Source organism: Lachnellula hyalina (genome assembly GCF_007821495.1).
Source record: "Lachnellula hyalina strain CBS 185.66 chromosome Unknown contig00179, whole genome shotgun sequence".
Classification (NCBI taxonomy): domain Eukaryota; kingdom Fungi; phylum Ascomycota; class Leotiomycetes; order Helotiales; family Lachnaceae; genus Lachnellula; species Lachnellula hyalina.
Genome location: NW_022157293.1, coordinates 21,265 through 48,505, shown reverse-complemented (window position 1 = coordinate 48,505; position 27,241 = coordinate 21,265). Strand labels below are relative to the sequence as shown.

Sequence of the window (27,241 nt, the reverse complement as noted above, 5' to 3'; positions counted from 1 at the left end):
CGCTAAAACATTAGCGAGCATTTAACGCCCACCCCCTGAAACAGTGGGTCTTTCCGCCGGCGCGTCCCGCTCCACCAACTCCACAACAGCGCCAACCCATCCATACAACTTCCAGTGCTGCAAAATAACTTGCTGAATATATCTAAATACAGACCTCCCGCATACAGTATTGCATATGGATATATCAAAGACGTATCGAATGAATGCAAATCCAGCTGCGTGTGTACCTTTATAGTGCGACATACGGAAACAAAAACGAATGATCTTGCGACCGCACATGCGACCGGAAACCAACATTTTCTGCTGATCGCTTATAGGACAATGTAGCCTTAAAACGTGCAATGAAAGCTAGGGTAGAACCCCCCCCCGGACGGCTCAGCCTTGATTTAGGCAGGGCAGGCGAGTGCAAGTGAGGCTGTGACTTCTCTTTAATTTTCTTCTTCTCTCGACTTCGCATTTCCTACCGTTTTTGTTACTCTTCTTTGCTCTTCCATATCCATATCGATCCGTACTTTTCTTTCCGGTTTTATCTTTACATCTAAGAATATATATGAATCAAAATCATGTTTTGTTGTTTATATTAGCATCCAGAGTTTTCGCGCATCGGAGATGGCGATAGTCTCAAGTCCTAGAGAAGAGAGGCCCAAGGCTGTAAAGGTTAGCAATTCTATTCCTTCCAGTTCGCCTGGAAACTAATAAGGACGGAAAGAAGAGTAAAAGGCTATCATTCAAAAAGTTTGCTTCCAGAACGTGGGCCAGATCAATCACCAGGTCCTCAACAACAGCGACGTTAGTCGAGCTCCCTTCTCTGCCTAGCCATGCAAATTCCCAAGGTATCGAGACTCAGACATCAACCGATCATGTCCATTCTGTCTTAATGCCAGAGTCAAGCTCGCCCGGTCCACCGCCCAGACAGCCCTATAAATCAGGCCTCTTCCCTCTATACCCACCTCTCTTAGAAGGGAATTGCCCTGTAGACATCATCGCCTTGCACGGCATAAACGGGGATGCCTACACCACCTTCACAGCACCTTCGTCCAAAAACCTCTGGTTGCGGGATTTCCTCCCCCGCTCGTTTCCCGGTGCCCGCATCTACACATTTGGCTATGACGCGCGTGTGCTTTTTAGTCTATCAACTGGCGATATAAGTACTTTTGCAAACAGCTTGTTAGAAGATGTTTGGGGTGTGAGGATAGGGAGGTGTGAAAAGCGGAGGCCGATCATTTGGATCGCGCATAGTATGGGGGGACTGGTTGTTAAGAAGGTTCGTGCTCTCTCATTGCCAGGCCGAGAAAAGGAGAAGGAGACTGATACTGGGGGAAAAGGCACTCACAATAGCATACAACGACCCCGCCCGCTACGGCGACATCCACTCTTCCACAACCTCAATCCTCTTTATGGCAACTCCGCACCGGGGCTCTGATCACGCTGCTCTGCTTGGCGGTATAGCTGAAGTTGCGAATTTGCCGTTAGCGGGGACGTTGACGAGTCGATTTGCGGGGAAGGTCCGGGATGATCTGATAAAGGATTTGGAGAAGGATAACCCAGCGGTTAAGAAAATCGCCGAGGGGTTTGGAGCCTTGAATAGCGGCAAAGATGTAACCTTGTATTCATTTGTGGAAATGAAAAGAACGAAGCCTTTAAGTAGGAGGGTCAGCTTCTACTTTTGTTCTCTGTTTCTGGAAATAGGTGTATGGCTGATTCGTTGAAAATAGGTCGTAGATGAGGAGACGGGGACCATGGGTGTCGGTGGAGAGAGGGTGATCTATATGGATGGAGAGGATCACAAGAGTATTGTGAGGTTCGAGTCGGAAGAAAGTCCCAGTTATCGAAAGGTGTTGGTGGTTCTGAGGGAGGCTGTTAGTGACGCTGTTACTCGTTAGTTGCCTTTTCTGACTTACTTTCCAATTTTCCTCCCTTTTGAAGGCACCAACTCACGCGAAATTCAGCCTACCTCACAAAAGCTGCCCTCGAGGACGAACGTAAGAGCCCTCCTCATTTTGTCTACCAATCAACTAATCTGACTAGCTTGTCTCGGAACCCTCTTCTTCCGAACAATGACCCAGCGCAGAGCATCCGCCTCCGCAGCTCACCCCAAAACTTGCACATGGATCCTGGGCCATCCAGTTTTCAAAACTTGGCACAGCTCATCTCGTGGTCTGCTTTGGATAAAAGGCCATCCTGGAACAGGGAAGTCCACATTAATGGCTTTTCTCCACGCCTCCCTGCTTTCCAACCAAATATCAAAATCCATATTCCTAGACTTCTTCTTCTTCAATAGAGGAGAAGCCCTGCAGAAGTCACCACTGGGTATGTATAGAACCTTGCTGCATCAACTTTATCGGAAGAGTGGTATTGCGAGGAATATGATTCTTGAAGTCTATGAAGAGAAGCAGAAGGCCTTTGGAGAGGAGTGGATATGGCAGGTCTCTGACTTGAAAGCTTTGGCGAAGAATGTTGTGACGGAGGTGGCGAGAAAAAAAGAGGTTATGATCTTTGTGGATGCATTGGATGAAGCCGTTGATGAAGCCGGAGAAAAAGCAGCGCCATCGCTGCTAGAGTTTTTCCATGATTTGAATGGGTGTGCTGCTGCAGACGAAGGATGTTTGGGTGGTGTAAAGATTTGTGTGTCGTGTCGGCCGTATCCGGTGTTGGGATCAAATGTGGATGAGATTTTTGTCGAACACCATAACAAGGATGATATGGAGCGGTATGTTCGAGAAAAGCTTAGTACTGGTATACTGGGCTGGGAGAAGGAGCCGCAGAATGTGCATCGGAATTTGGTGGATGTCATTGTGGAAACATCGCGGGGTGTTTTTCTCTGGACGAGTCTGCAGGTGCCGAAGGTTATCAGGAGACTGAACGATGGAGAGGTGTCATTTGAGCAAATAAACCCCGTAATAGCTGCCGAATCGAGCGAGCTATATGACCTCTACCAGAACATCCTTCAGAATGATGTCCCTGTACATCTCCGAAAGAAGTCTTTGCATTTATTGCAATGGATATGCCTTGCTCGTAGAGCTCTGTCTCTGACCGAGCTACGTTTCGCATTGGCTTGCGACGATGAAGATGGCTCTGCCCTGCCAAGTTGTTGCGAAGAAAGGTCGACTTTTATCGATTCAGATTCAAGTATGGAAAAGCTGGCTAGAAGTCTGTCTGGCGGCTTGGCTGAAGTGAGGTACTATTCAAACGCCATCAACGTCCAATTCATACATCAGACTGTGAACGACTTCGTCCGCGACCGTGGATTTGAATTCTTGGCCTCGATGACCGATGCTGAATATTATTCGCCTATTTCGAATATGATAGCCAGAGGTGAGAATAGACTTTCAAGGTCCTGCATCAACTATTTCAAGATGGAACAAGTGTCAAAGGCGACTATGCAGTGGAAGGAGCTGAAATATCGGGAGGGAAAACCCCCCTTTCTCGAATATGCCTACAGATTTTGGCTTGGGCATGCTGGGCGTGCTGAGAGAGGGGGGGTATCACAAGAGAATCTTGTTGAGCAGTTTGGATCTTCATCAGCAGCATACGAAGCTTGGTTAGAGGCATGCAAAGAACATTTTCAGAGAGATTCGATATCTCCAACTTCTGGGACGACTCTTTTGCATATTGCAAGCGGATGGAACTTGCAAAGTGTAGTGCAAAAGCTGATGCATGATAAAATACTTGTTGATCAAAAAGATTCAAATAGCAACACACCGCTTCACTGGGCAGCTCTGGGAGGGCACGAACAGATGGTCACTCTACTTCTAGATCTTGGTGCGGATATCAATACGAGAAACAATGAGTACTCTACTTGTGGGTCCACGCCACTGATGGTTGCGGCTAGAAATGGCCACGAGAGGCTAGTAAGACTACTGCTAAATAAGGGATCGGATGTGAATGGCACGAATAAGACCGAAGGAGGTGCTTTAGAAGAGGCAGTTTCTACAGGGAGTTTACCCTTGGTGAAACTACTGATTGAAAGCGGAGGCGACGTTAATAGCTGCAACAAAAGAGGGATGAATCCTCTTTACGAAGCAGCAGTGGGTCGCTATGAAGCGATAGCGAGGCTTCTGATCAGAGAAGGTGCAGATGTCAACATCCAAGGCGGAATGTTTGGTAACCCTTTACAAGCAGCAACTGTTGCAACTTGCGAGCCTATAATCCGACTATTGCTGGATAGTGGAGCAAACGTAAATGCGCAAGGGGGTGATTGGGGCAATGCTCTACAGGCAGCTTGCTTATCCAACGAGAATATTGACATCGCCAAGCTTCTCTTGCTAAGGGGAGCGGATATCAATGCCGCTGGGGGGGAGTGTGGCTCGGCACTTGAAGCAGCTTGCAGTTCTTGTTCCGAGGGCAGCGAGGGCTTGGTACGGATGCTGCTAAATCAAAATGCGAATGTAAATTTGCCAGGTGGTTGGTTAGGAAGTCCTCTCATAGCGGCAGCGGAAGCAGGCAGCGAAGTGATCGTTGCAATACTACTTGAAAATGGAGCACGTGTTGAAGTACGGGGCGGAAAGTACGACAATGTACTCCAGGCAGCAACAGTATCGGGTAACAGAAATCTCGTGGAGTTGTTTTTGGCCAAAGGAGTAGACGTGAATATCGCAGGCGGAACATACGGTACTGCCCTACAAGCAGCAATGAGACACGCTCCATCACTCGCCGATATTCTACTAGCTAGAGGAGCAGATGTCACAATCCTAGGCGGGCAATACGGAAATGCATTGCACGCCGCAGTGTTCTACAATAGGGAACAACAGGTTCGAGTGCTACTAGAGAGAGGGGCGGGATCCAATATCAATACAAATCTTTCGGACCGTCCTGAAATATACTGGTACCACCCCTACACTCTTCAGGAGGCCGCACATGTAGGAAATGTAAGAATTGTGGCGGCTTTGTTGGATTACGGAGCTGAGATCAACATAAATCATCACGTTCGGGGTACTGCCCTCACTATAGCCGCTGCAAAGGGCCATCGAGATGTGTTTGAGCTCCTTTTGGATCGAGGAGCTAATATAAAATTGCGTGGAGGCCACCAGACTGGGTCAATATCCGATGCTGCCAAAAAGCACAAAGAGATCAACCAGGTCATGCTGGAACGGTGCATATGGGACGGCGACTTCCTAAGTGGACCAAGAGAAAATTATTAGACTGGCTAATAAGTCAGTCAGTCAGTCATCAGTGGAGGGAAACGAGCAGCTGACTGACTGATGTTCTAGGAGGCAAGTGACTGACTGAATGACTATAATCGATCAGTAGCTGATCTGAAGTGGATCTGATTGAAGATATACTATTCTGTAGTCTATATATGCAGACCTCTATATTCCCTTACTATATGGATTGCTCCCTTGTCTCTATTGATTTTAAGGCATTCCTAATACTATACCATATCTAGATTCTATTCCTAATATTATTAAATATATATGAAATATATTAAATAAAAATAAGTAGTAACAGAGTATAGAAGTCAGGTTGTGTCAGACTAAATACCTAGGCTTCGCATGTATAGAGAGTAGAGAGAGCAGAGCTAAGGTAAGGTGGGCCCACTCGAGCGAAGGGCTAATAGACCCTGCAATTATATAAAAGCCTTAGATCTTAGGCCCTATAAGACTAAATTTTGCTAAACCACCCCCTTAAAACCTCTAAAAATTGCCATACACGCACACTATATTAACAATTTTATAACCTCTCAACTGACTAGTTAAGGGGTGACTGACTGACTTGTTTGTTTTACGGTCCTAACTAGCTAAGTGATGTTAAAACCCTCAACTGATAGAGTGACTTAATAGCGACTGACTTAATGGCCAGTCTGAAATTGTTGAGCCATTGGAGCGATCAAACGACTGTATGGATATTTATGATGGTGGGATACGATAACTAGCATCTGAAAGAGGAGACTTTGAGTCACCAGTTTGCAACCTACAGCTGGGTTCCCTTGATCCAGTAAAAGAGATAAGGTATCTATGGAGGCGACTTTTCCATATAGTCACATGACCAATATGTCTGTATGAGCTCTTCATAATTACTAACATAGGTGACCATGGTCTGACGTTAAATAGGCTTCAGCTTAATCGTATTTGGAGATTTTCATCTACTTCATGGTAGAAATTAATACCTGTTGCGGTATCTGATGACATACATCGCTGCACTCGGGCTGTGCTCGTGTAGGTACCTGTCGATTGAGAGTGGTTGCGTTGCCTGGACGGATGTTGGAGGCGATATGTCCGCTTGACTGACGACTCAGTGTGAGACGCAATGGGTATCGTGGTCTCGGTGTCGATATGCCGGCCATGAACTGTACGTGGAAGGTGTTGTGGCGCACTGAATATTGCTACGCCATGTCTTGGAGAAGCTGAATGCCTGGTATATTTGTTGCTGCGGCTTTGTCTCAATTCAGCATCAGCAGCTATAAGCTACTACTATTCCATCTCGCTTTGCTCTGATCGCTCTTTGATTCTGAGAACTTGTGAGCCTTCGAAATTGTGTTCTTTCGCATCCGCATCAAGTCTTTCCGCGGCGAATACGTTTTTCCTGCTTAGTTGCTGCTTTGCTTGGTACTGCGCTCGGTCCCGTAAACGCAAGTTCACGAAGTCTTTGGTGAGCTTCTTTTGTTCCAAAAATATCCTGTCGCGCATCGGTAGCTCTGAACTAAGGCCATCAAAGCCTATCAGCGCCTTTCGTGCGTAGCAAAGTTGTGGCTCAGCAGGCAAGCGATCGCCATCTCAGGTCAGCATTGGGCTGTGGGACCCCTGGAGTTCTCTGCTCTGTCGCCGCAGACTTCGCGCGTGTGGTGGAGTAAGGTGGAGGTGATGGTGGTGGTGCATTTGCCGTGTGTGGTTTTAGAGTGAGACGCCCCTGAAGCCGTCGTTCTGTTTTGCCCCAGTCGACTCGCTTCATCACCATTAGCGTGGAACGAACCTTGTAGGGGAGCCTGTTGATCAATCTGGGTACAGTACGGTACCCACCCACCAATCTCCTCCACACGACTGACACGACCTCCAGTTCAGCCCATCCCTTCCTTCTCTTTTCTTCATAATAGTATCCTCTGCCAATAAACACCAAACAATCAATACTTCACATCACCAGGAATATCTTCCCCAGCTGGAGATACCGCAAGACACAACTCGACTCGACTCCCACACCCTTCGCGATACCATTGAATTGGAGAGCAGCGTCGCCGAGGACATACTGCGCAATTTAGGGGCAACCTTGCCAAGATGAGTGTAAGTGTTTTGTTTCAACTGTCGCCTCCAATTTCCACGTTTTGAATACAATTCGTGCTTCTGTCACTGTTACATCTCATTCAATCTGTCTTATTCCACCCATCTTCAAGAACAAGAACTCAATTGTAAAGTAATTTTCCGAGGCACACCTTTACTGACTATCATGGCGCAGTACGGGTTAGTCTTTCTCCTCTGCCTTCGACAATACCACCTCGACGCTCGACTCCGAATTGGGTCTCGAACCGTGATGCTAACATAATGGGCGAATAGATACGGAGGGCGTGCAAACCCTTTTGATCAACGAAATGCCGCCCCACAACAAGGAGGATACGCAGCGCAGCCTTACGGACAGCAGCCTCAATACGCAGACCGACAATATGCCACCCAAACTATGGGCCGTGACGATTACACTGGTAAGATCTTTGAGATGTCGAATTCATATTTCATTAACCCTGCGACCAGGTAGCAATCTTGAAATGGAACCTTTGACAGGAACAAGCGATAAGTTCCCAAATCAAAGCCAATCTGCTCCCAAAAACCCCATATTCGAGGAAATCGGTGCAATTAAAAAAAAGATCCAAGACATGGACTCCGACTCCGGGGAATTATCTGCTTTCAAAACGCTGCAACAAAAATCCTTGAACAACCCTGATCCCTCGGCTTCGAACGAACAACTTGACAAAAAATCCAATAAAATCATGGCAGATTATCGTAATTTGGTAGAGAGGATCAGGCACCTGAAGTCAAACCCCCAAATCTACAAAAATCAAAACTACAATAAACCAATCTCCACCATTGATTCCCAGCTAAAGAACGCGATGAAAACCTTCGAGGATATGGACACTGAATTCGCAAACAAGCTCCGGGAACAAATGGCCCGCCAGTACCGCATTGTTCGTCCTGAAGCATCAGATGCAGAGGTTCGAGAGGCTGTCGGAAATCAAACAAATCAACAAGTGTTCTCTCAGACATTGATGCAGAGCAACAGACATGGCCAAGCCCAATCTGCTATGAGCGCAGTTCGAAGTCGTCACGAGGAAATCAAGAAAATTGAGGATCAAATGGTAGATCTGGGCAAATTGTTCACAGACTTGAACACCCTGGTCGAGCTACAAGAGGCGCCCGTCGCAAACATTGAGATGAAGGGCGAGGAAGTCGTAGAAAACATGGACAAGGGTAATGAGCAGATCGGCACAGCAATCAAGAGCGCAAGAAATGCACGAAAATGGAAGTGGTGGTGCTTAGGCATAGTCGGTATGTTACCTCAGACTTCCTTCCATCTTTTACATCTCAATACTAATGAGACTCACAGTCCTGATCATTGCTATCATTGTAATCGTCGTCCTCATCTACAAGTTCGTCATCCAGAACAACAACAACTCCTCCAAATCAACCAGTAAGCGATTTGTTCTCCCATCCCTCGAGCGCCGAGCCATCTCCGCCCCAACAGAAGAACGCTCCGAAATCCCAGGTCTAAAATGGACCCGCGAAAATACTCTCGCACCCGTAGAAGAACGCTGGGTAGTCGACAAACTGGAATGGTCGCCTCCAAGCAAAAAGGAGCGCAGATTCCAAGCGTAGAGGCCATTACAAGTACATGTGTCAGGCTCTGATCCGTACATGAATTTCTTGACTTTCCGCACGCAGGCGCATCACACGGCGTTCTTTCTTTACTTTGTCACTTTGTACCCGAAAATCTCCTGAATTGGAGAACGCACATCTTTCCCTAGCTGTAGAATACCACCTCGTTTTGATTTGTTGGTCGAATTGGTATGGAAGGATGGAGAGACGAAAATCGAAGGCGGGCTTGAGATATTGGAGTTGTCATTTCCTACTCCTTTTCTTGAGCTGAAAGGACATGAGGAGACTTAGAGATATAGGAACGTTTAATAGGATTTTCGTTTCTTGATGCCTTTTGACTTGACGTTTCAATCCGCAAAGTCCCTCTTTATTATGATTGAACTTAGCGATATACTAACAGCATGGGATTAACCAGAGGTTGGATGAATGGCGGGTTCCCCGCAGTCTTGTCTTACGAATCCATACCATGAGTTTCTTCCAACTCACCCATCGTTGTCCGTTAGCATAGTTGCTACATCTTCGTTTCCTCTTTCCGTAATGAAGCTTTCTCCCTCTACCTCCACCTGTCTTTACGCTCGCCCCCAAGAGTCTACGCCATGTTTTATCATTTGTTGATTGATCAATCCATGGTACTGTAGTAGTGATTCGGGAATTATATTCATGGTAGTAGTGCTAGTGGTGGATCCGAACGCGTTCTTTGCACGGTGTGTATATCTCTAGGTTAGAGAAAATTCCTGTTTAGTTGAGGGGGGGATTGCTACTGCTACTGCTATTGCTTCTTGATTAGAGGTAAAATGTCGAGTGGTGTATAGCTAGCTGGGCTATATGTTCTCACTTTCTATGGTCTGAAGACATGCCTTCATTCTTGAGGTGAGGGGAATGGAATGCTATGGTAATTTTTTGCTGTTTTTCCTCGGTTTGTGGTGGATGGTTGGATGGTTGGATGGATGGATGGAATGTTTTTAATCGCAAGGTAAGTTGTTTTCGTTATACTTCGGGTCAACTCACGCACGCATGTATGCCCCCTCGACCTAGGAATAATATTTGAATCTGTAAGAAAGTATACTTTTTAAAATCAAATTAACTTTTGCGATATAACCTAATCTCGGGGTTTTGCTTTTCTGTTCTATTCGGGGATGTATATGCACGTATTTTGTGTCTGATTTTCGAGTTCTTAATTACCCTGCATGTGGTATTCGTTCCCTTTGAACGCATCTCCTAGTGCTGTGTTGCTAAGCTTGCAATCAGAACACAGTCGTACCGTTTAGGGGTCTTCTTGGAAACTCCTTCTGCATCGGGTTCCGTTCAACGAGTCACAGAACCAATGTCGCCGTGTTCCGCAGATGTGATTATTGCCGCTTTGCATGCATTGATAACATACTCTCGATATTTTGGGGCCCTCAAATCCGGTCTCCGGTATACTCACTCTCGCCGTAATATAGATCTACCAGTAAGCAGCACATTGCCGCATTTATATTGCCTGTCAGAGAAGGGCAACTAATCCGCGAATCCGCTCCTTATTACTTAAGTCGTACTGAGGTGTACCTGGAGAATAAACTTCCCGCAATGGTGTTGAGGTAAGATCTACCAGTGCTTTCCAATTCCGGGTCCGTATCTCGTGGAACCCATCGACTGCACCACCTCACTTGCTATATAATAACAACTTCTCGCCCTTTTTGCTTCACTTCATCCATTCATTCCCTTTATCCATCCTCCAAGCAACCAATCATGCATTTCTCACGCTCCCTTCTCCCGCTCCTCACCGTGGCATCCACATCCGCAAGCGTCATCCCCACCAGACAACTCCCTGGTACTCCCAATCTCCCCTTCCCTCTACCCCCCAATTGCAACCCGATTGGTAAGTACTCTTCCTCTAAATCAATCTAAATATTTTCTAACCTCAAGCCAGCATGCCTTACGAGTGTCAGTTACCTTTTCCTTTCAGAGAGGGGAAGTGGACATGACTGACTGATATGCTGATAGTTTAATATTGCTGCTTGTGCCGCCTGTATCTCGCTCCCAGGAGGTCCAGCTCTACCAGCTACTCCTGCATTGCCAGCTGCTCCTGCGGTACCAGCTCCTATTGCACCTCCCGCGCCTCCCGCGCTACCAGCTCCACCAGCCCCTCCTGCATTCCCAGTACCTCCAGCACCTCCAGCTCCCCCAGCGCTACCAGCGATCCCAGCGATCCCCGTCCGTCGCAAGTGATCCTTTCCCGCGGGGTTCAAGGAACCAGGCTACGATACACTTTCATAGATCGTTTTAGAGGATCGATTCTGTTTCAACAAAAGTTACTAGGAGCAGGTTCAACAGCTTTTCAACATTCATTAAACAGCTTTACTTCTATGGTTAGGCTTTAAGCAGAGGACCGTTATTTATGTCTGAAGCTTCGCTTCTATTGCATACTCTATGTATCGATTTTCGGATTATATTATCCGTGTATTTATAATACTAGGACTATAATGTACCATATTATTTCTACTTGATTATCTTATGAAGAAATTACGTCGTGACGTCTATTTTGTAAATCTGCGAAGCAAGGGGAATAGGAGACATTAACAGCTGACTTACTTAGAAATGAAGAGATGTGTTCTACAAGCCATAATCTGTAGGTTAAAACTAATAGGTTCGATCTTAGAGGATAAATAGAGATTCCTCCATGATATTATCTGAAACTTGAGAATTGGTTCATAATACCGCTTGAGCTGTAGGCACACGTGACTTATTTTATTTTATTATCCATTTGCCAACTTGCCGAGATTGACGTTTCTCTTTAGCAAGGCGTAATTTCTATCCTAAGAAAGGACAGAACCTATGACCAGACTTACTTGTAGGATCTTTCAATGAATTTCGCATATCGCACGTGGCTTCTCAAAGCGGGTTAGGTAGATATAACCGGGAAGTGGTTTATTGCGGCGTAGCCAATATTGATCTTTAAAGTGAACAGAAAATCCCGCAATCAATTATCACAAGTATTTGCTGATTCTAACTTGGATTGAACCCGGCAATCAGAATAGGAGCTACAGGAACTTGTACTGTGAGTTATGTTCACTGTTTACTCCGTTTGTAGGTACCAGGTACTAGTAGACTTGAGGCAAATCGATTAGCCAGCCAATCGCCTCTGAGTCCTGCCTAAACCACCTGCAAGTATTTCATGACTACCAGCTGGCTGTGACTTAACATTCAAGTTGCATCTGCAATTTTCGAGAGCTCCTTCTCGAGGAACTATACAAAATCACTGGATATATAACAAGGCCCCTTTGCACCATATTCACCCCTCAACTTCAACTTTGAAGGCAAACTTGAAGTCTAAGGACTGCTTGCCGGGAATCCCATTCGCTTCGCCAAAGTCAATGTTTTTTGTTTTGGGAAAGGTGTGACTGACAATGGTCTTCCTAACACAGAAGAAAGATGGCAAGAGGAGAAATGGAGACGAGAGTAAGAAGCGGCCATCCAAGAAATGGTGGGCTAAATTTGTGAAGCACGACGAACCAGAACTACGAAGTTCAGCGGGTATTGAAACGTCAACCAACGGCACACAGAGGGAGACAGAGAGAAGGACAGCAACAAGTAGCAGTCTTGCGCCTCATCAACCAAACACACAACGGTACGAGCCAATAGCAAGCCCAGCACTCTCTCGGGCTTCATCACTCTCCGAAACAGACGCCGAATACCTCGCCATCCAAGCAAGAGGGCGCACGCAGCCCCCAATTCCAACCCCGGGCTATGATGCCGATGCCTTTGCTGGAGCATTTGAACCAGCTTACGAGAGACTCCCAGTCCAAAACAGAGGAGAACAGAGTAGTGGTCGCAGTCGTCAACGCAAAAGTCCAGCAGCCAGCCCAACTTTCTCACGAATTTCTTTGCTATCAGGAACAAACATCCGCTCCCGCTCTGCGCCTGGTACACTGCATCTAGCACCAGAGTGCGAACGCAATACCTTTGGTGCATCCTTTGAGCCTCCTCTTAATGGAGGCCGGTCAGTCTCCCATCAACGAACCGCCAGTCCTTCTCTCTCACGCGCCTCATCATTGTCTAATGAGGATACGCAATTTCTAGCCGCCCGTGCAAAAACCAGCACTCCACGATCACGGCCAGAGTTCAATCGTGATGCCTATGCCGGAGCATTTGAGCCGGAGCGCCAGAGACATAGACCGCAGACGAAGTATCCGATTCCGCCGTTGACGAAACAGCAATTAGATAAGCTAGCGGGAGCGTATGCGCCGCCTGCTCCACCACCGAGGAGGTTGGATAAGTTGGATTATCAATGAGGGGAGATGATTGTTTGTTGATGTAATCAGTGGACTTGAGTGTTTGTGTGAATGGAAGCTCTTGGTTCAATTGGATAATAATGAGGGGAGACGGATTGGAGCAATATGAGACATATAGCCATGGATATGAGTCTCAACGAAGGCTCAAGAGCTGTCTGAAGAGATGCAGAAAAATAACTAGGAAGTTGGGCCTGAGAATGTCTTATGAGAATAACGCAGGGACGAAATACGGATTCTAAGTTATGACAGGCAATTCAACAATTTACAAATAAGAAATGAAGCAGTTCTCAACGCCTAGTACTTGTGTACCAGAGATAGACTTTGCCCCTACCAGAAACCCAAACATTGTATCTCTCTTTTCGTTTTTACAGAAAATCTATACTAAGATACTACCTCCTTCTCTTAGCTAGCGTCGTGCATATATGTCATAGAAAGATGGTTATTGCGTGGAAGTTCAGGCAGCCATAAATATCTTGCTCCGGTGGGGATATGTAGATTTATCTTGAAGAAGTTGTATACACACTTTGGCTTAAAGCTAATACGTATTACTTCCAAGAACAGGCTTCTATCTATTCACACATTGTTTGCTATCATTTTGGCACTGTGAATCTTGAATGGTATATGCAAAGCCTAGGATTGATTTATCACAATACAACCTTTTGTCATCACGAACCTTCGACGAGAGTACACTCCACTCATCTTATTCGCTAATAGTGTTGGATGAACTCCAGTCGTTCATCCCGGTCCCGGACCCAGCTTCTGGACAAAGGATTAGAGGGTAATTACCATACTTCTGTTTCTCGTCCCTTTCGCACTCTACAGTGTTCTACATACATTATGGGATCTTTCCCGCCTCGTCTCCACACCAACAACGGTCCAATGCTTTTGCGATTTGTGTATGTGAATACCATCCCTTATACTCCAAGTATATATACCCATATAATATGGCGATTCTAATTGGCCTAGAAAGGTTATAGTGGTAGGGGTGTTTCTCTCACTGCAGGGCGCAATCGTACTTCCTCTACCCCCCTGAAGTGACTAAATAACACTGGCACTTTCCCCGCAGCCTTCTTTTACTCCCACTTAGATGACCGCTTCTACTTCTAATTATATGGCAGCGGCATGAGGGCCGCGGGGGACATGCTTGTGCTGCTATTTGTAAATTCATCTGATTAGCCGCCGATGAGCTGAGGTTAGCTAGCCAAGCTCGGTTGCACGAGCCAGTCAGCATGACCAGAATTCCCAGCTGATGCCTGATGTCTAATAAATGATTGGACCATCTGGAGCCTATGTGGACTTGTGCTATTGGTTTATTGCGAGTACGAAGCCCACAAATTCTGCTTCCCATATTGAAATTATTTCGTGAGCCGCATACCACAAATACCAAATCATTAGACATTACCATCCGTCGCTTGTAAATTGGCCATTTGGTTTGATATCCGTGATACAGTCGTGAATTACCTTTTCAGTAGTTGCGCCTGCGCCATATGAGAAACACAAGAGCCTTGGACAAGGAACTTCTGATCTCTCCGTCTTGGATTTGGTCCTTATTATCGCCTTTGTCAATGGAAGAAGGCGCTTGGGATGATTTTGCCAACAACCTCGCCACTGATCTCGCTCCCCTGATCACCCTCTTCGGCGAGCAGGTCACCAAACAGTATCTAAGCGAGTCCGTTGGGTTTCTCGATACTCTCATCTTTGCTCTAGCCCCTCTTGGCATCCTCACTGCAGTTGTCTCTGCAATCCGAGTCTCTGGGAGTCCTTCCCTGCGTGCATTCATCGGAAGAGCACAAGAAGGTCCTGGAAATGCCGAGGTGGAGCTCTTGTCCTGTACATCCGAGACTACTGCTGAGATATGGAATGATGGTGGCATTGCACGTGTCTTTGGAAAGCCCAATCTCCTAGAGGTTGCGGTTGATTCGAAAGCGGATCCTGAAATCGACTTCGTTTATAAGGCCACCGGTTCTTGGAAAGAACAGGAGATTGAAACTTCAAAATATGACCCAGTACCTACCGCAAGAGCTACATACTCGGAACTCAGCTTCAAAAGAAGCAGCCCGAATCTTTCCTTGAACAAAGGTATCAAAAGGCGGCCTGAAATTTGGTTCTATGGCGCAACTATCCTAGGTTTTGTTATGGTTTGTGGTACGGCTTTAGCATTCGCGAAATTGGAAATTATATTGACACTCAAATACAGGAGTCCTAGTTTTTGGAGCTATCACTGTATATCTGGCCCCTTCCAGGTTTCAACGGGACGGCAAGCCGGTGATGCGATATTCCTATCCTTGCTTCCTAGTCGGAACAATGGGCGTGGACATCGGCATGTTTCTCTGTGCAAGAATCATTGAACAAGCGACTTTGGAGTTGTTCTATAGGCCCACAGAAGATGGAAAAAGTGTCATCTATTGGCTACAGCCAGGTGGGCAGAAAGTTGGAGACCAGGTTTTCAACGCTTTCGCAGGGAGCTTTAATGACGACCCGAAGTCGCAAAAACAACCCTACATCAAGTCGATAAAAAACCCGAAAACACCACGCGCATCAATTTTGTGGCTGGCTGTTGGCGTTACCATGGCTGGATTTGTGTTCCAATTTGTTGGTGCAAGAGGACTTCATGCTTCCGTGACGCTGGCATGGTTAGGCTCAACATTGCTTATGACCATTATCCGGGCAGGCCTTAGAACACAGCGCATGGGGGAAGCAGGAAATTTGATAATGCAGCCCGAGACGGAAAATCTGCCCAAGAACTTTATTTATGGCCACGAACTGGACTGGTTCGCCCTTTATTTGAAAGCGCAGTCCGAAGAGAGCCCACCGTCCGAAGAACGACCATTTCGACTCATCACGAACATAGATTCCCAGAGCTCACGGAGTCCCCACGACTCTGTGGAACAGAAAAGTATGTTTGGCAAGTCTGTTTTGAAAACAAGAGCCCGGTTGGCTGAGCTTACAGGTCCGGAGCAACTTAATTGGGAAGACTTTCCCGTTCGAATAACTGCACAGCAGCTTAAAACCGCCATTGAGGGAACCATGGAGCGTCTGCGCTCGTCTTTGCCAAGCAACAGCAACTTCAAAACCGAAATCGAATGGCCCATTTACATTCAAGAAAGGCGCAATACACCCGTTGATGGAGAAAATGTGGAACATCATGCGCTCAGCCTAAAAAGAAGCCATCCTGATGCCCAATGGCAAGTCAACGTATTGGAGCTGGAAGCTGTACTAGGCCTATGGACCTGGTCACTCTTACACAAGAGTTCGGAAAATCGGACTGGCCAGAGAAATGCCCGCATCCTGTATGAAAGCTCGTTCGACGAGAAATTCTACCTGCCACAAATGGTGCATTGGATTCCATGGGCAGAACTACGTTGGCGCAAGCCAGAAACTCAGCGCGAAAATAATTTCACTTGGATAACAAATGAATATTTCGACAGTCGCCAAAACCAAGATGTCCCATTTGAATTACATGGCTCAACCTTCTACTTGTGCAGAGAAACCGACAATTCACTCCTTCAAGTGGTAGCCCATGATCTATTTATCTCGTTCCTATCCGCCGCACTTGCCAAAGACATCACTCTCAACAATGCCATTGACAATGCAACCAAACTCACATCAACCCCCGATGACATGTATTATAGTGAGAGCCAGACATACCTCATCCATAATCCTGAGATTGACAAGTGGGCTCAGAGCTTCGAAGAAAGCCATTTGGGATCAAGAGAGGACGCATATATGTGCATTCTACCTGTTTTATATCGAAACCCCCATATGCACATGATGCACGGCGGTTTAAAGCTCGTACGTGAGCGAGTCGAAGAATACAAGCGCAAACGAGAGTTTGGTTTGGCTCTTGCGATGCTGGATTGGATCATTAGCACTTTCGAACTTGATAAGAAGGGAAACAAACTCTCCAGTTATAGGAAAACTGTGGTGGAAATATTAGGTGTCTTAGGATGTCCCGACAATAGGTACGCACCCCAGAGTTACTGGGACAAAAACACCTACATTGAGCTCCAGACTTTGCTTGAACAAATTGGTTTGTATTCGTTTCAAAAGTTAGTGGCATGCAGCTGGGAGAAAGCCACCAAAGCGTTTGGGCCACAAATACACTGGGAGAATAATGTTCCGGAACTAATCAACTCAAACGTCAAGGAGGAACAAATCGACGAAATGCTTGAAGGCACGGATAGTTCAAGCCCAGGCCGCTCAAACGAATTAGGACGTGAAGCACTATCTAAAGTGATTCAAATTAGAGATCCAAAACATGTTACAGATGAGAGAAAGGATCTTCCGCATTCGGAGCTTCTGCGATCGGCTTTATGTTGGGCTGCGTCGAACAAGCAGAGAATAGTTTTCTACCTTCTTTTAGAAAAGGGTGATGCAATTGAAAGCCGAGATAACGGAGGATTAACATACTTGTTGTGGGCTTCGCAGAATGGCTATTACAACGTAGTCGAATTCCTCTTGGATGAGAACGCTGAGATCGAGGCAGCTGCCCCTTACTCTGCTCGCGGAATGACCCCCTCAAGCTTCTTTATTTGCGGAATGAACTCTATAATGCTGGCAGTTGGGGAGGGGCATGACAGAGTCGCCACTCTCTTGATTGAAAGGGGAGCAAGTCTCGAAAAAAGGGATGATACAAATCACACGGTGCTTATGATAGCAGCGAAGAGAGGAGCAAGCAACGTTGTCAAACTATTGCTAGACAAAGGAGTAGCCGTAAACGCTACAAGGAAAGATGGGGAAACTGCGCTGTCACTTGCAGTAAGAAATAGACATGAAGAGACTCTCGCGCTGTTAATAGCTGCAGGGGTGAACTTGGACATAAGACATTCGTTAGGGCGAACCGCTCTTATGTATGCAGTTCTATATGAAATGGAAGGTATTATTGAGATCTTACTAAAGAACAACGCCGACATTAACGTAAAGGATCAATTTGGAAAGACGGCACTGGAGTTCGTGACTCCTAACCATCTGTCATATGAGAGAGTGCAACAGCTGTTTAGGGACTGTGTGGCGCAGCGAGAGGCTGTCAAGAAGGAGGAAGGAACAGACCTTTAGACAATGCAGAATTTATAAATGGTGCAACACATAACATATTCTTTGGACTGTACGTCCCGCCGCATGTCTTAAAAAGGTCAGAAAAGCATCATTTTCAAGTTGTAAGATTTAGTAGGTAAAAAACAATTGACCAAAGCTATAGTTAAGGGCTGAATCAGAGCAGATCAAGAGCATAGAATCAAGAGAAAATAGAATGGGCTATATAGCTAGCGCAGAGCCTCTAAGCTACACTCAATTAGGCAGGTGATTTGCGCAACCTATCTATCTCTCAAATCCTATTAGTAACTCCTTTATAATTTCCTAAACCCAAGGAAGAACCAGAGGAATAACATGCTATAGAATACTTGACCCGCCATAATGTCAACACCAATAGCAATCCGCACCGCGCACCCACCAGACTTCCCCGCAATGCTAGCCATGGACCTGAAATCCAACGCCACACACCCCGTCTACACCATTCCCTTCCGCGCATGCACCGCTCCAGCCGCTGCGCTCGAGTCGTTTATCAGGAACCGGTATACGCATCTGTATGAGAGCCAGGATCCGAAATCTGGGTTTCTGGTTGCGACGACGAGGACGGCGGAGAATGGTGGGGGAGAGGAGGAAGAGGTTGTGGGGTATTTGATATATCTGGTTGGGAAAGGTGGGGGAGGGGAAAAGGGGGGATGGAACCCGACGTTTGCAGACGTAGAGGCAGAGGGTACGGATTTGGGGTTTTTCGAGAGGGTTTTTGGGGAGACTGGGGGGGCGAAGAAGGGGTTGGATTTGGAGGGGTGTTGGGGTACGTGATTATTCTACTTCCATTGTGTCCTCGCTCTTTTACAAGAACGAGTTCGTATTCTCGGAATAGAGAGAGGATCTTGCTGATGATGTTGGGGAATTGTAGAACTGGAGGGCTTTGCCGTTCATCCGAAATGGCAGCGTAGAGGGGTTGGGTCTATGTTGGTTAAAAGGTTTCTTGAGACTGTTGATGCTGAGCATGCGAAATGCTATGTGCATGCATCGAGGAGTGGGAAAGCGTTGTATGAGAAGTTTGGGTTTGGAGTGTTGGGTATGGTGAGTGTTGATTTGAAGGAGTTTGGGGATTATGAAGCGTATGTTACTTGGGATATGAGGAGGGAAGCTGTGTAAAAGGGGTCAGGGGAGACACGGTCAAATACTAGTAATCAAATACCACTTAGCTTGTCCGTCCTACTTTAATAGAAGTATGATGCGAGCCGCGGCATATCATTGGCCACCCCGTCTGTAAGGCTTGTAATTGTGACCAGGCCAGGCACGGCGGAGACTAATAAACGACATCCCGTTCTCGGGAGGGGATCAGCAGTCTTCCATCAAGCCAAGCCTGATTGTTCCTCCATTATTAATGCCTCTCTCGGTCTCTCTATATTCCTTTGTTGCAAACGATATGCCTCTAGTACCCAACTACTTGTCACTAATCTCCTCTTCCTACGTGCAGATTCTCTTCCACTCCACGTAGCGCTCCTTTCCTGACACCCCTCCACTCAGCAGCCGGTCAAACTCCTCCTGGGCGCCAGGCTGACCAGGTCGGAGCTTCAATCTGAACGGCCACTTCTCGATAACAGTGTGCTTTTCTTTCATTGCGGCCCCGAATAAATGCGCTGCCTCGGAGGACGGGAATTTTTGTAATAGCCTTATTGCACAATTAGAATCAAGTTATATGAACGTAGAGGGAGGAGACTATTCGTTTGGTCTATGCATACCGCTCGAAAATGTGGTCATAAGTTGCCACAATCTCCCGAGCGATTGAAAACTTGATGACTTCAGGATCAAAAGAACTAGTTGGCATTCCCTTGCGCGGGAGGTACTTGAGAAGACGTTTTGTCAAGCTATGCAGAGTTGAGTTAGCAATTTTGTCTTGGTTGGTTGTATTCTCGTCAACGGCGTTCATCAACAGAGTAATAAGAGTTGCATGTGGGTTGATAAGAGGTCCCTGAAGCAAAGGCACCATCAAGCCAATCGTGCGAGGCAACCCAAGATATCCGCCGTCCGCAACATTGGAGACCTATATGGAGTAGGTTAACATTTACCTAGCCTCGAGGGTCTTCTTACCTCGATTCGGCTGAAAGAACTGTCCTGAAGATGATCGGGAAGGTCAGAAGCATCCACCTGAAAAAGTCGAAAAGATACCTGCAAGCCCGAGAGACGAAGAAAGAAAGCCCGAAGCACTGCGCGAACGTAGTAGAAGAGCTTGCCGTATATGTCAGCAGATGCAGGCCCACTCGAACTGTCTTCAACTTCCTTCGAAGACCACCCGTGAAGAGGATCGGCATTATCATACATCGGCCAGGTGTCGGTACTCTGGAAGAAGGTCCTGTAATCGGTTAGATTTGCGCTTCGTTACACTACCCTGCTTGCTGGCGTCTGTTACTCACGGGTTTGGTTCTCGAAAGTCATAGCGTCGAGATCCAAACGGGAGCAGGAGTCCGTCTTCAGAGAACCGATTCATCGCAATTCGATGGGAAGGGGTTTGAAAAAGTAGATGTCGATCACGATAGTCTTTTCTGCATTTAGCAAGGGTAACGGCTGTACGTATTTGGTTCGCTCGTTCCGCCGTTAAGCCCTCTGGAATGGTCATAGAGAACAAAAGCCTATCCCATGATGACTTTTCCAGCACAAGCCTTAGGGAGCGCTGTCCGAATGTCCACGTCTTTCCTAAGAGGCCACCGGGTGCTTTGTTTTTGATCTTTTCACAAACGCTTTCGATGAGAGGACGAATCTGTTGTTGAAGGATATTGAGATCGGATCTGCGAATGAGAGCCGAGTACCACACATGGATCATACAGTCAATCGCCTCGTCGATGTTGTCGACCACGAGGGCAATTAGAAGCATAATAGCGTTGCGTGCCACGACATCAAGATCACGGTCGTTCATTGTAACGTCGACAGACTGGTTGTAGCTACTAGGGATCTGGGCGATGGTCTTTGCAACATTTCGAAGGTCACCAGAAGCTACCGCGTGATACTTCCTATCAGTTCGGGAGCTGAATAACATCAAGTCAAACTACACGCACCGGCAAACAAGAGATGCAATTGCCCTCCATAATCATCACCTTCGTTGGAGCCAAGTTGAAGAATATCAAGGGCCGGGATATTGCCCCAAAAGTATTTCTTCCCTCCGAATTTCTCCCCCAACCCCTCTCTGACAAAGGCTGGTTTTCGGTTCTCCAGAGACCAGTCGGGATTCCAGGTTCCCTTTCCCAAAGGCGACTTGCAATCTATCTTGTGAAGGGCCCAGTGGGACTTTTGGCAGTTCGGGCCGCAATACTACAAGAACTCTCGTTCAGAAAGGTCCATGCTGCGCAAGAGAGAAGGATTGGGCATGCAAATACCTACCACCACGAGATAACAGTTCTTGCAACTATACCCGCCGACTTTCTTGCAATCAGTGCTATCCAGATCCCAGTTTGCGCAGATGATATTCGGGGTTGCCATTGTGTTGTATTGCTATCCTAAAGGTCAAGGGTTGAGTCGATAATCAATTCGTCAACGTTTGAATACATGTGGTTGTTGATAAGACCTTGAACGTGTAAGTGTTAAACATCAGGTGAAAATCTGAAAGAGAATGCGGCTGCATGAGTGCGGATGACCCCGTCGACGTGGCAAGTGCTGAGAAGTCCATCTTGAAGTTACACAGCATGACGTCGGACAAGGGAACGTGGTTCCTATGGAATATATAGCCTATGGAATGCTAGGGCTCCAGGCCCTATATATACATCCTTTTCCCTAGAAACAACAGAAACACGTAACGTTACCTTCCCTAATGCAACCTCTCTTCTCTCAAATCAATCCAACCATTTAACCTCGAGCGAATTCTTATCTTATACTATACCGCACTGAGTAATTGTTAGTCTGTTACTGGCGCTTGTCAAGCCCTCTAACTCACAATAGGAAAGGTTCTTTGTCGCCTTGAAACTCGTAAACACAACTGCACTGCTAACTGGTAAGTCATATCCTTTCCTTAATAAAGCAGCGATTCTTTATAGCTAACAACTATCCAAGGAGGGCAATACTGTATCAATCATGGGTGAATCTCAAGGCAAGAGAATCTTAACCTATTGCAAAACCATTTGGGGCGAAGAAGACTACGAACTCGACATCGAGACTGACGATTGGGTGACATATATATGCAATGTTAAGAAGGACTTTGGCACGAAGTTTGGGCCACCGCTGACGATGACTGGATTATGCAACTCGAAAGAGCAAGCTTGGAACGAGCTAGAAAGAATGTTAAATGTTTGGGCTAGGCAGGTACAGAGCGGAAAGCCGATGACAAAAGATCAGTCATTGGAAATATTCGGGGGACCGAACGGGTGTAATAAACGCATCTTGAGTATACTTTGGGATGAGCGTGAAAAGAGGAATGGAAAGTGAATTGCGTTTCAATTGAACGGTGCGTGCAGTCCCGCGATTTCTAGCAGCTGACCATGTCTAACATCTTCCAAGGGTCCTGGCTGTGTTTAAAGAGTACCTGGAACCAAGGGCCCTTTCCAATTTACAGCTTCCTGAGCCAGCCATGAGACCTTTTCCCCCGTTTTCGGTATTTCAAGGCTATCAAGAGGGCCCAAAGTAGACAATCGGTAGTTAATATATAACAAGTCCTCTGCTCTCTATTATCCTTATCCATATGGTAGTTAAAGAAGTAAGGGTGATGTAAGGCGTTATTACCCACTCCACGGCAACAATAGCCCGCACGAATCCCTTGCCTGGTCTCAACACCCGATGATTCAGCGTGAATAATACGGTATGTTATAAAAGGGGGAGTTGAGGATATATTTATATAGCGATACTATTTTGCTAACGGAGACGCGAGATGGCTGCCTGCGACTTGGTGAGGTGATAAGAAGGGCCTCTTTATAACTACTTCGGAGAAAGATGATATATCCTTCATTTCGGCTGGCAGGGATGTCGTTTATTTAACTTCCATAGACTTTGGAAGCAACTAAGGTTAATGGTAAATATAAACAGAAATTCACCGCACGCCAAATGAAACAAAAGAAAAAGAACATAAACCAGACATGCACGTGATATAAATCATGTGACTGTATTGTATTGTACCGTAAGAAGTGAGACCCACTTTTCCATCCTTTATCCCATCCCATGATTCCCATCGTCATCTACGAGTACATACTCCGGAGACAGCTCCCCGCATCATGCATGTAAAGCGTCCAGTCCCAGTCCAGTCCAGCCATTCTAGGCAACCCAGTCGAGACCAGACAAACAAGCTTTCGCCATCGTAAACGCGCGTCCGTGCCCGACTGGTGAAACACTAACCATTTCAGGAGCTGAGGCTGCGCCACACTTCATCAGCGGGAGGGATTTGGAATTTTATACGTCTTTCTTTGAGTTGATGATACTATACAGTATCGAATCGGATGTACAATAGGATTTCAAGCTTGAATTCCATTCAGACAAGAGAGAAGAGAGAAAGAGGAGGGAAGAAGACGCTAACAAAGACGTTAGATGGATGGACGTTGCCAAGAGATATATGGCTGAAGTGGCGCTCGTAGGCTGGGTTGGCGATCTGGGGTCAGCGCCCTTCCCGAGAATGTACTTCGTACCCGGTGCAACGCTAATGGGTGCATTGGTGATGACGGTGAGTTAGGCGCCGGTAAGGTGGCGAGGTGGGAATGAATGTCATGTTATGGTTGGGGAAATGCTTCATATCCTGCAGTTTCAAGAGTTTTGTTTCGTGGTAAGCCATCCTGTATCACAGGTTTTGGCATTACAGATGGTGCGGACATCTCAAGTGGTAAGCGCTTTCTGTAACAAAGGCTGTTAATAGATCTGCACTTCCGGTTGAATGAAACGTGCGTGCACAGGCATAAAGTACAATCAATACCCTACTCGAAAGTGATGGCAACTTTCTTTCACTCTTTCTTTTCTCTCTCCCGACTGATACAGTATCCACCCATAATATACTGTACAGTAAATTCACTGTAGATCAGCACGAAATCGGCTCGGATCCAGGGGTTGGAAAGCTTGGCTTGTTTGTCCGGCTGTACCCTGCGCCTGCTTTTGAAATCATTCCCCGGGGTAACCAACCAACCTACCTCGTACCTGTGATCCACCCAACTCACACTCCGGCCCGCGTCATACATCAAAGGACTCCTTACCTTTTGCCTCCTCTTCTTTCCCTTCTTTCCCTTCTTTCTCTCCATTTCTCTCTCTCTCCTAGGAACACTTGCATCTTTATCCTGCACAAAGCCCTCACCCCACTCTGACTCTGGCCTGGCACATTCATCAACAGCAACCATGGCGACTCTCTTCAATACCCTACTCCTAGGCCTCACGTTAGGGGCCTCCGCAAGCACAATCCAGATGAATATCGCGCGAGATCCGGCCGTTCATGCCGCACAACTAGAGGCCAACTACGTCCGGAGCAGACTCGTGCGTCGCGCCGGCAGCTCTACCGTCACCGAGTCGCTCATCAACAACGTAACAGGCGGCCTATATGCTGCGAGCATCACAGTAGGAACACCGCCGCAGAAACTGACTCTTCAAATCGATACGGGCAGTTCGGACGTTTGGGTTCCTGTAGCCGGGTCTGATATTTGCGATGCTCCTGCTGCTGAGGATGGGGGATGCCCTGGCGGCACTTGTGAGTTTCCTCATATGCCTCTTTGAATAGCACTTTCTAATACTCTTACAGTCGACAATACAACTTCCTCGACGTACAAAGTAGTTGGAGCAGGCGAATTCAATATCTCATATGTGGATGGATCGGGTGCTGCTGGAGATTACTTTACAGATATGTTTGGTATTGGTGGCGCGACGGTGAAAGGTCTGGAGATGGGGTTATCCGTAGATGGTCAAATTGGACAGGGTATTATGGGTATTGGGTATAACACCTCGGAGGCAAATGTCGAAACTGGCAATACCACCATCTACGCGAACCTGCCCAATGAGATGGTCGATGAAGGGTTGATTAACTCTCTTGCGTATAGCTTGTGGTTGAATGATCTCAGTGAGTACCCCCCTCCTGACTAGATTTGTAGATTCTAATATCCACAGGTGCAAGTACTGGATCAATTCTTTTTGGAGGCATCGATACAGACAAATTCACAGGCGATCTCATCTCAGTCGATGTTTACCCCAGCCGCCGTTCAAAATCTGTCGTCTCTTTCACTGTGGCATTCACCTCTCTATCAGCAACCAGTAGCTCTGGTACCGATCAACTTACCGCAGATGGATTCGCCACTGCTGCTATATTAGATTCTGGAACTACTCTGACATATCTCCCCAACGAGGTCGCTGAAATGGTGTTTGCGGAATTGGGAGCGCAATACTACACACAGCTCGATGCTGTTGTTCTTCCATGCTATACCGGAGATAAAAATGGAACGATCAACTTCGGTTTCGGTGGCACAGGCGGACCAGTTATCAAGGTGCCCATCAAGGAGCTCGTCCTCCCTCTCACCCTGCCCAGCGGCAAAGCTGCAACATACACCGACAAGGTAGCAGCTTGCCAACTAGGAGTTCAAGCTGCAGGTGATCTACCAATCTTATTCGGTGACACGTTCCTGCGCTCAGCCTACGTCGTGTACGATCTTGCCAACAACCGCATCGGTCTCGCCCAGACAGACTTCAATGCCACCAGCTCCAACGTGGTATCATTCCCTAGCTTCGGCGCACCGATTCCCTCGGCCACGACTGCACCGAATGAAGCCGCGGTTACACAAACTGCTACTGATATCCCCAAAGTTGGTGCTTCGGCGACAGCGAGTGGAGATAGCGCTGCGCCAACTTATAACCCCACGGCTACTGGTCTTAGTGCGGCTAGCGGCTTCACTTCTACGCCGACAGGTACGAGTAAGAGTAAGAGTGCAGGTAATAGCATTGAGCCATTTGCTTGGTCGAGGGTATTTGTTGGTATCATCACGCTTTCCATGATGGGTGTGGGTGGCGGTGTTTTTGCGTGGCTATAACATGTTTTTATAGATAGATGGAGCCTTGTTTTAGCAGTATTGCTGGCGTTGATGGGCATTAAATAGGATATGGGTATGCCAGCGGTAACGAAAACGAGTACAGATGTATGTATATATATGTAATGATATAGAACTTTTATGAAAATGAAATATCCTAACTATCAGTATTTTCTCCTGTACTTTGAACGTCAAGACAAGCATTTGTATTTCAGCCCAGCCCAGCCCAGCCCAGCCCAGCTCCGTCCGGCGCCCTTTTTATTATACTGTCACGTGCGATAAGACTTCCTTATCGCCGTTTCGCCAACCTTCCGTTGTTCAGCCTTGTCTTGTCATGTCCATTCCATCCCCTCTTCTGCAAATAGACAACTCCTCTCCTCACCTCACCATGTAGTAGCAGCAGAAGCTTCCCATTTCCCATCTTCTCTGAAAAACGAAACAAAGAAACAATTGGGGGAAGCCTTCGAGCGCAACTCTAAACGATACCGATAACGAACGATACAATTATTGCACGACACGGCATTTATCCATCCATCCATGTCTTCAACGCCAATTCCCGACGAATCATCCTCGCAGAATAGAGGGAAGGATAAGAGTGAGAATAAGGATTCGAGAGGGAAGGATGGGAAGGATTTTAGGGGTAGAGATGTGAAGGGCAAAGATGTGAAAGCGATGCCTTTACGTTTACGGCATAACATGGGTACATCAGCATCAGCGGGGAATATGGATACAAATACAAATCCAAATCCAAATCCAAACATCCATCCAACAAAACCCCACCCCGAAGAAAAGCCAGAAGTAGAAGGAGAAGAAGAAGAAATCATACCCAGACCCCGACCCCAGACCTTCAACCCCTTCTTCGTCCTAATCAACGACGCGAAAACGAAATCTACCTTTCACCCAAGGGAGGTGCATTATCTGTTTGAGGACGATGAGAGGGATGGGTTGGTGGGGGCTCTGAGTCGGTGTGCGGCTGCTTCGGCCTTGGGTTTGAGCGGAGAAAGGGAAAGAGAAGAGGGGGGGGAGGGGAGAGGAGAGGGTTATTGTGCTGGATATGGATGTTCTTGATAATGGAAATGGACATGAGGATGGAGATGGAGATGGAGATGAGGGGGGGAAAGAGGGAGAGGTGGAATTAGGGGTGGATAGAGTTGTGTGCCTGAGTCCTAACTGGCAG

At 46.9% G+C, this 27,241-nt stretch overlaps 4 protein-coding genes across 4 annotated transcripts; 3 read left to right on the top strand and 1 right to left on the bottom strand.

Moving 5' to 3' along the window:
- Nucleotides 1-609: 609 nt before the first annotated feature.
- Nucleotides 610-5,141, top strand: ANKRD50_3 (Ankyrin repeat domain-containing protein; the record flags this gene model as incomplete). The annotated part of the gene is made up of 6 exons (XM_031153304.1): nucleotides 610-657; nucleotides 710-1,264; nucleotides 1,326-1,652; nucleotides 1,716-1,878; nucleotides 1,950-1,982; nucleotides 2,029-5,141. 6 exons carry the CDS (start codon nucleotides 610-612, stop codon nucleotides 5,139-5,141), a joined length of 4,239 nt encoding a protein of 1,412 aa, XP_031002250.1.
- Nucleotides 5,142-7,377: 2,236 nt separating this feature from the next.
- Nucleotides 7,378-8,795, top strand: SSO2 (the record flags this gene model as incomplete). Its single annotated transcript, XM_031153303.1, has 4 exons — nucleotides 7,378-7,391; nucleotides 7,485-7,627; nucleotides 7,677-8,468; nucleotides 8,527-8,795. 4 exons carry the CDS (start codon nucleotides 7,378-7,380, stop codon nucleotides 8,793-8,795), a joined length of 1,218 nt encoding a protein of 405 aa, XP_031002245.1.
- A 10,772-nt stretch (nucleotides 8,796-19,567) lies between these two features.
- On the bottom strand, nucleotides 19,568-21,574 carry LHYA1_G008382 (uncharacterized protein; the record flags this gene model as incomplete). Its single annotated transcript, XM_031153302.1, has 6 exons — nucleotides 19,568-19,772; nucleotides 19,843-20,144; nucleotides 20,192-20,453; nucleotides 20,515-21,091; nucleotides 21,154-21,406; nucleotides 21,476-21,574. The coding sequence occupies 6 exons, from the start codon at nucleotides 21,572-21,574 to the stop codon at nucleotides 19,568-19,570; spliced, it is 1,698 nt and encodes a 565-aa protein (XP_031002246.1).
- Nucleotides 21,575-24,394: 2,820 nt separating this feature from the next.
- opsB (putative aspartic-type endopeptidase) lies at nucleotides 24,395-26,067 on the top strand (the record flags this gene model as incomplete). Its single annotated transcript, XM_031153301.1, has 3 exons — nucleotides 24,395-24,740; nucleotides 24,792-25,106; nucleotides 25,154-26,067. The coding sequence occupies 3 exons, from the start codon at nucleotides 24,395-24,397 to the stop codon at nucleotides 26,065-26,067; spliced, it is 1,575 nt and encodes a 524-aa protein (XP_031002247.1).
- Between the last annotated feature and the right edge of the window lie 1,174 nt (nucleotides 26,068-27,241).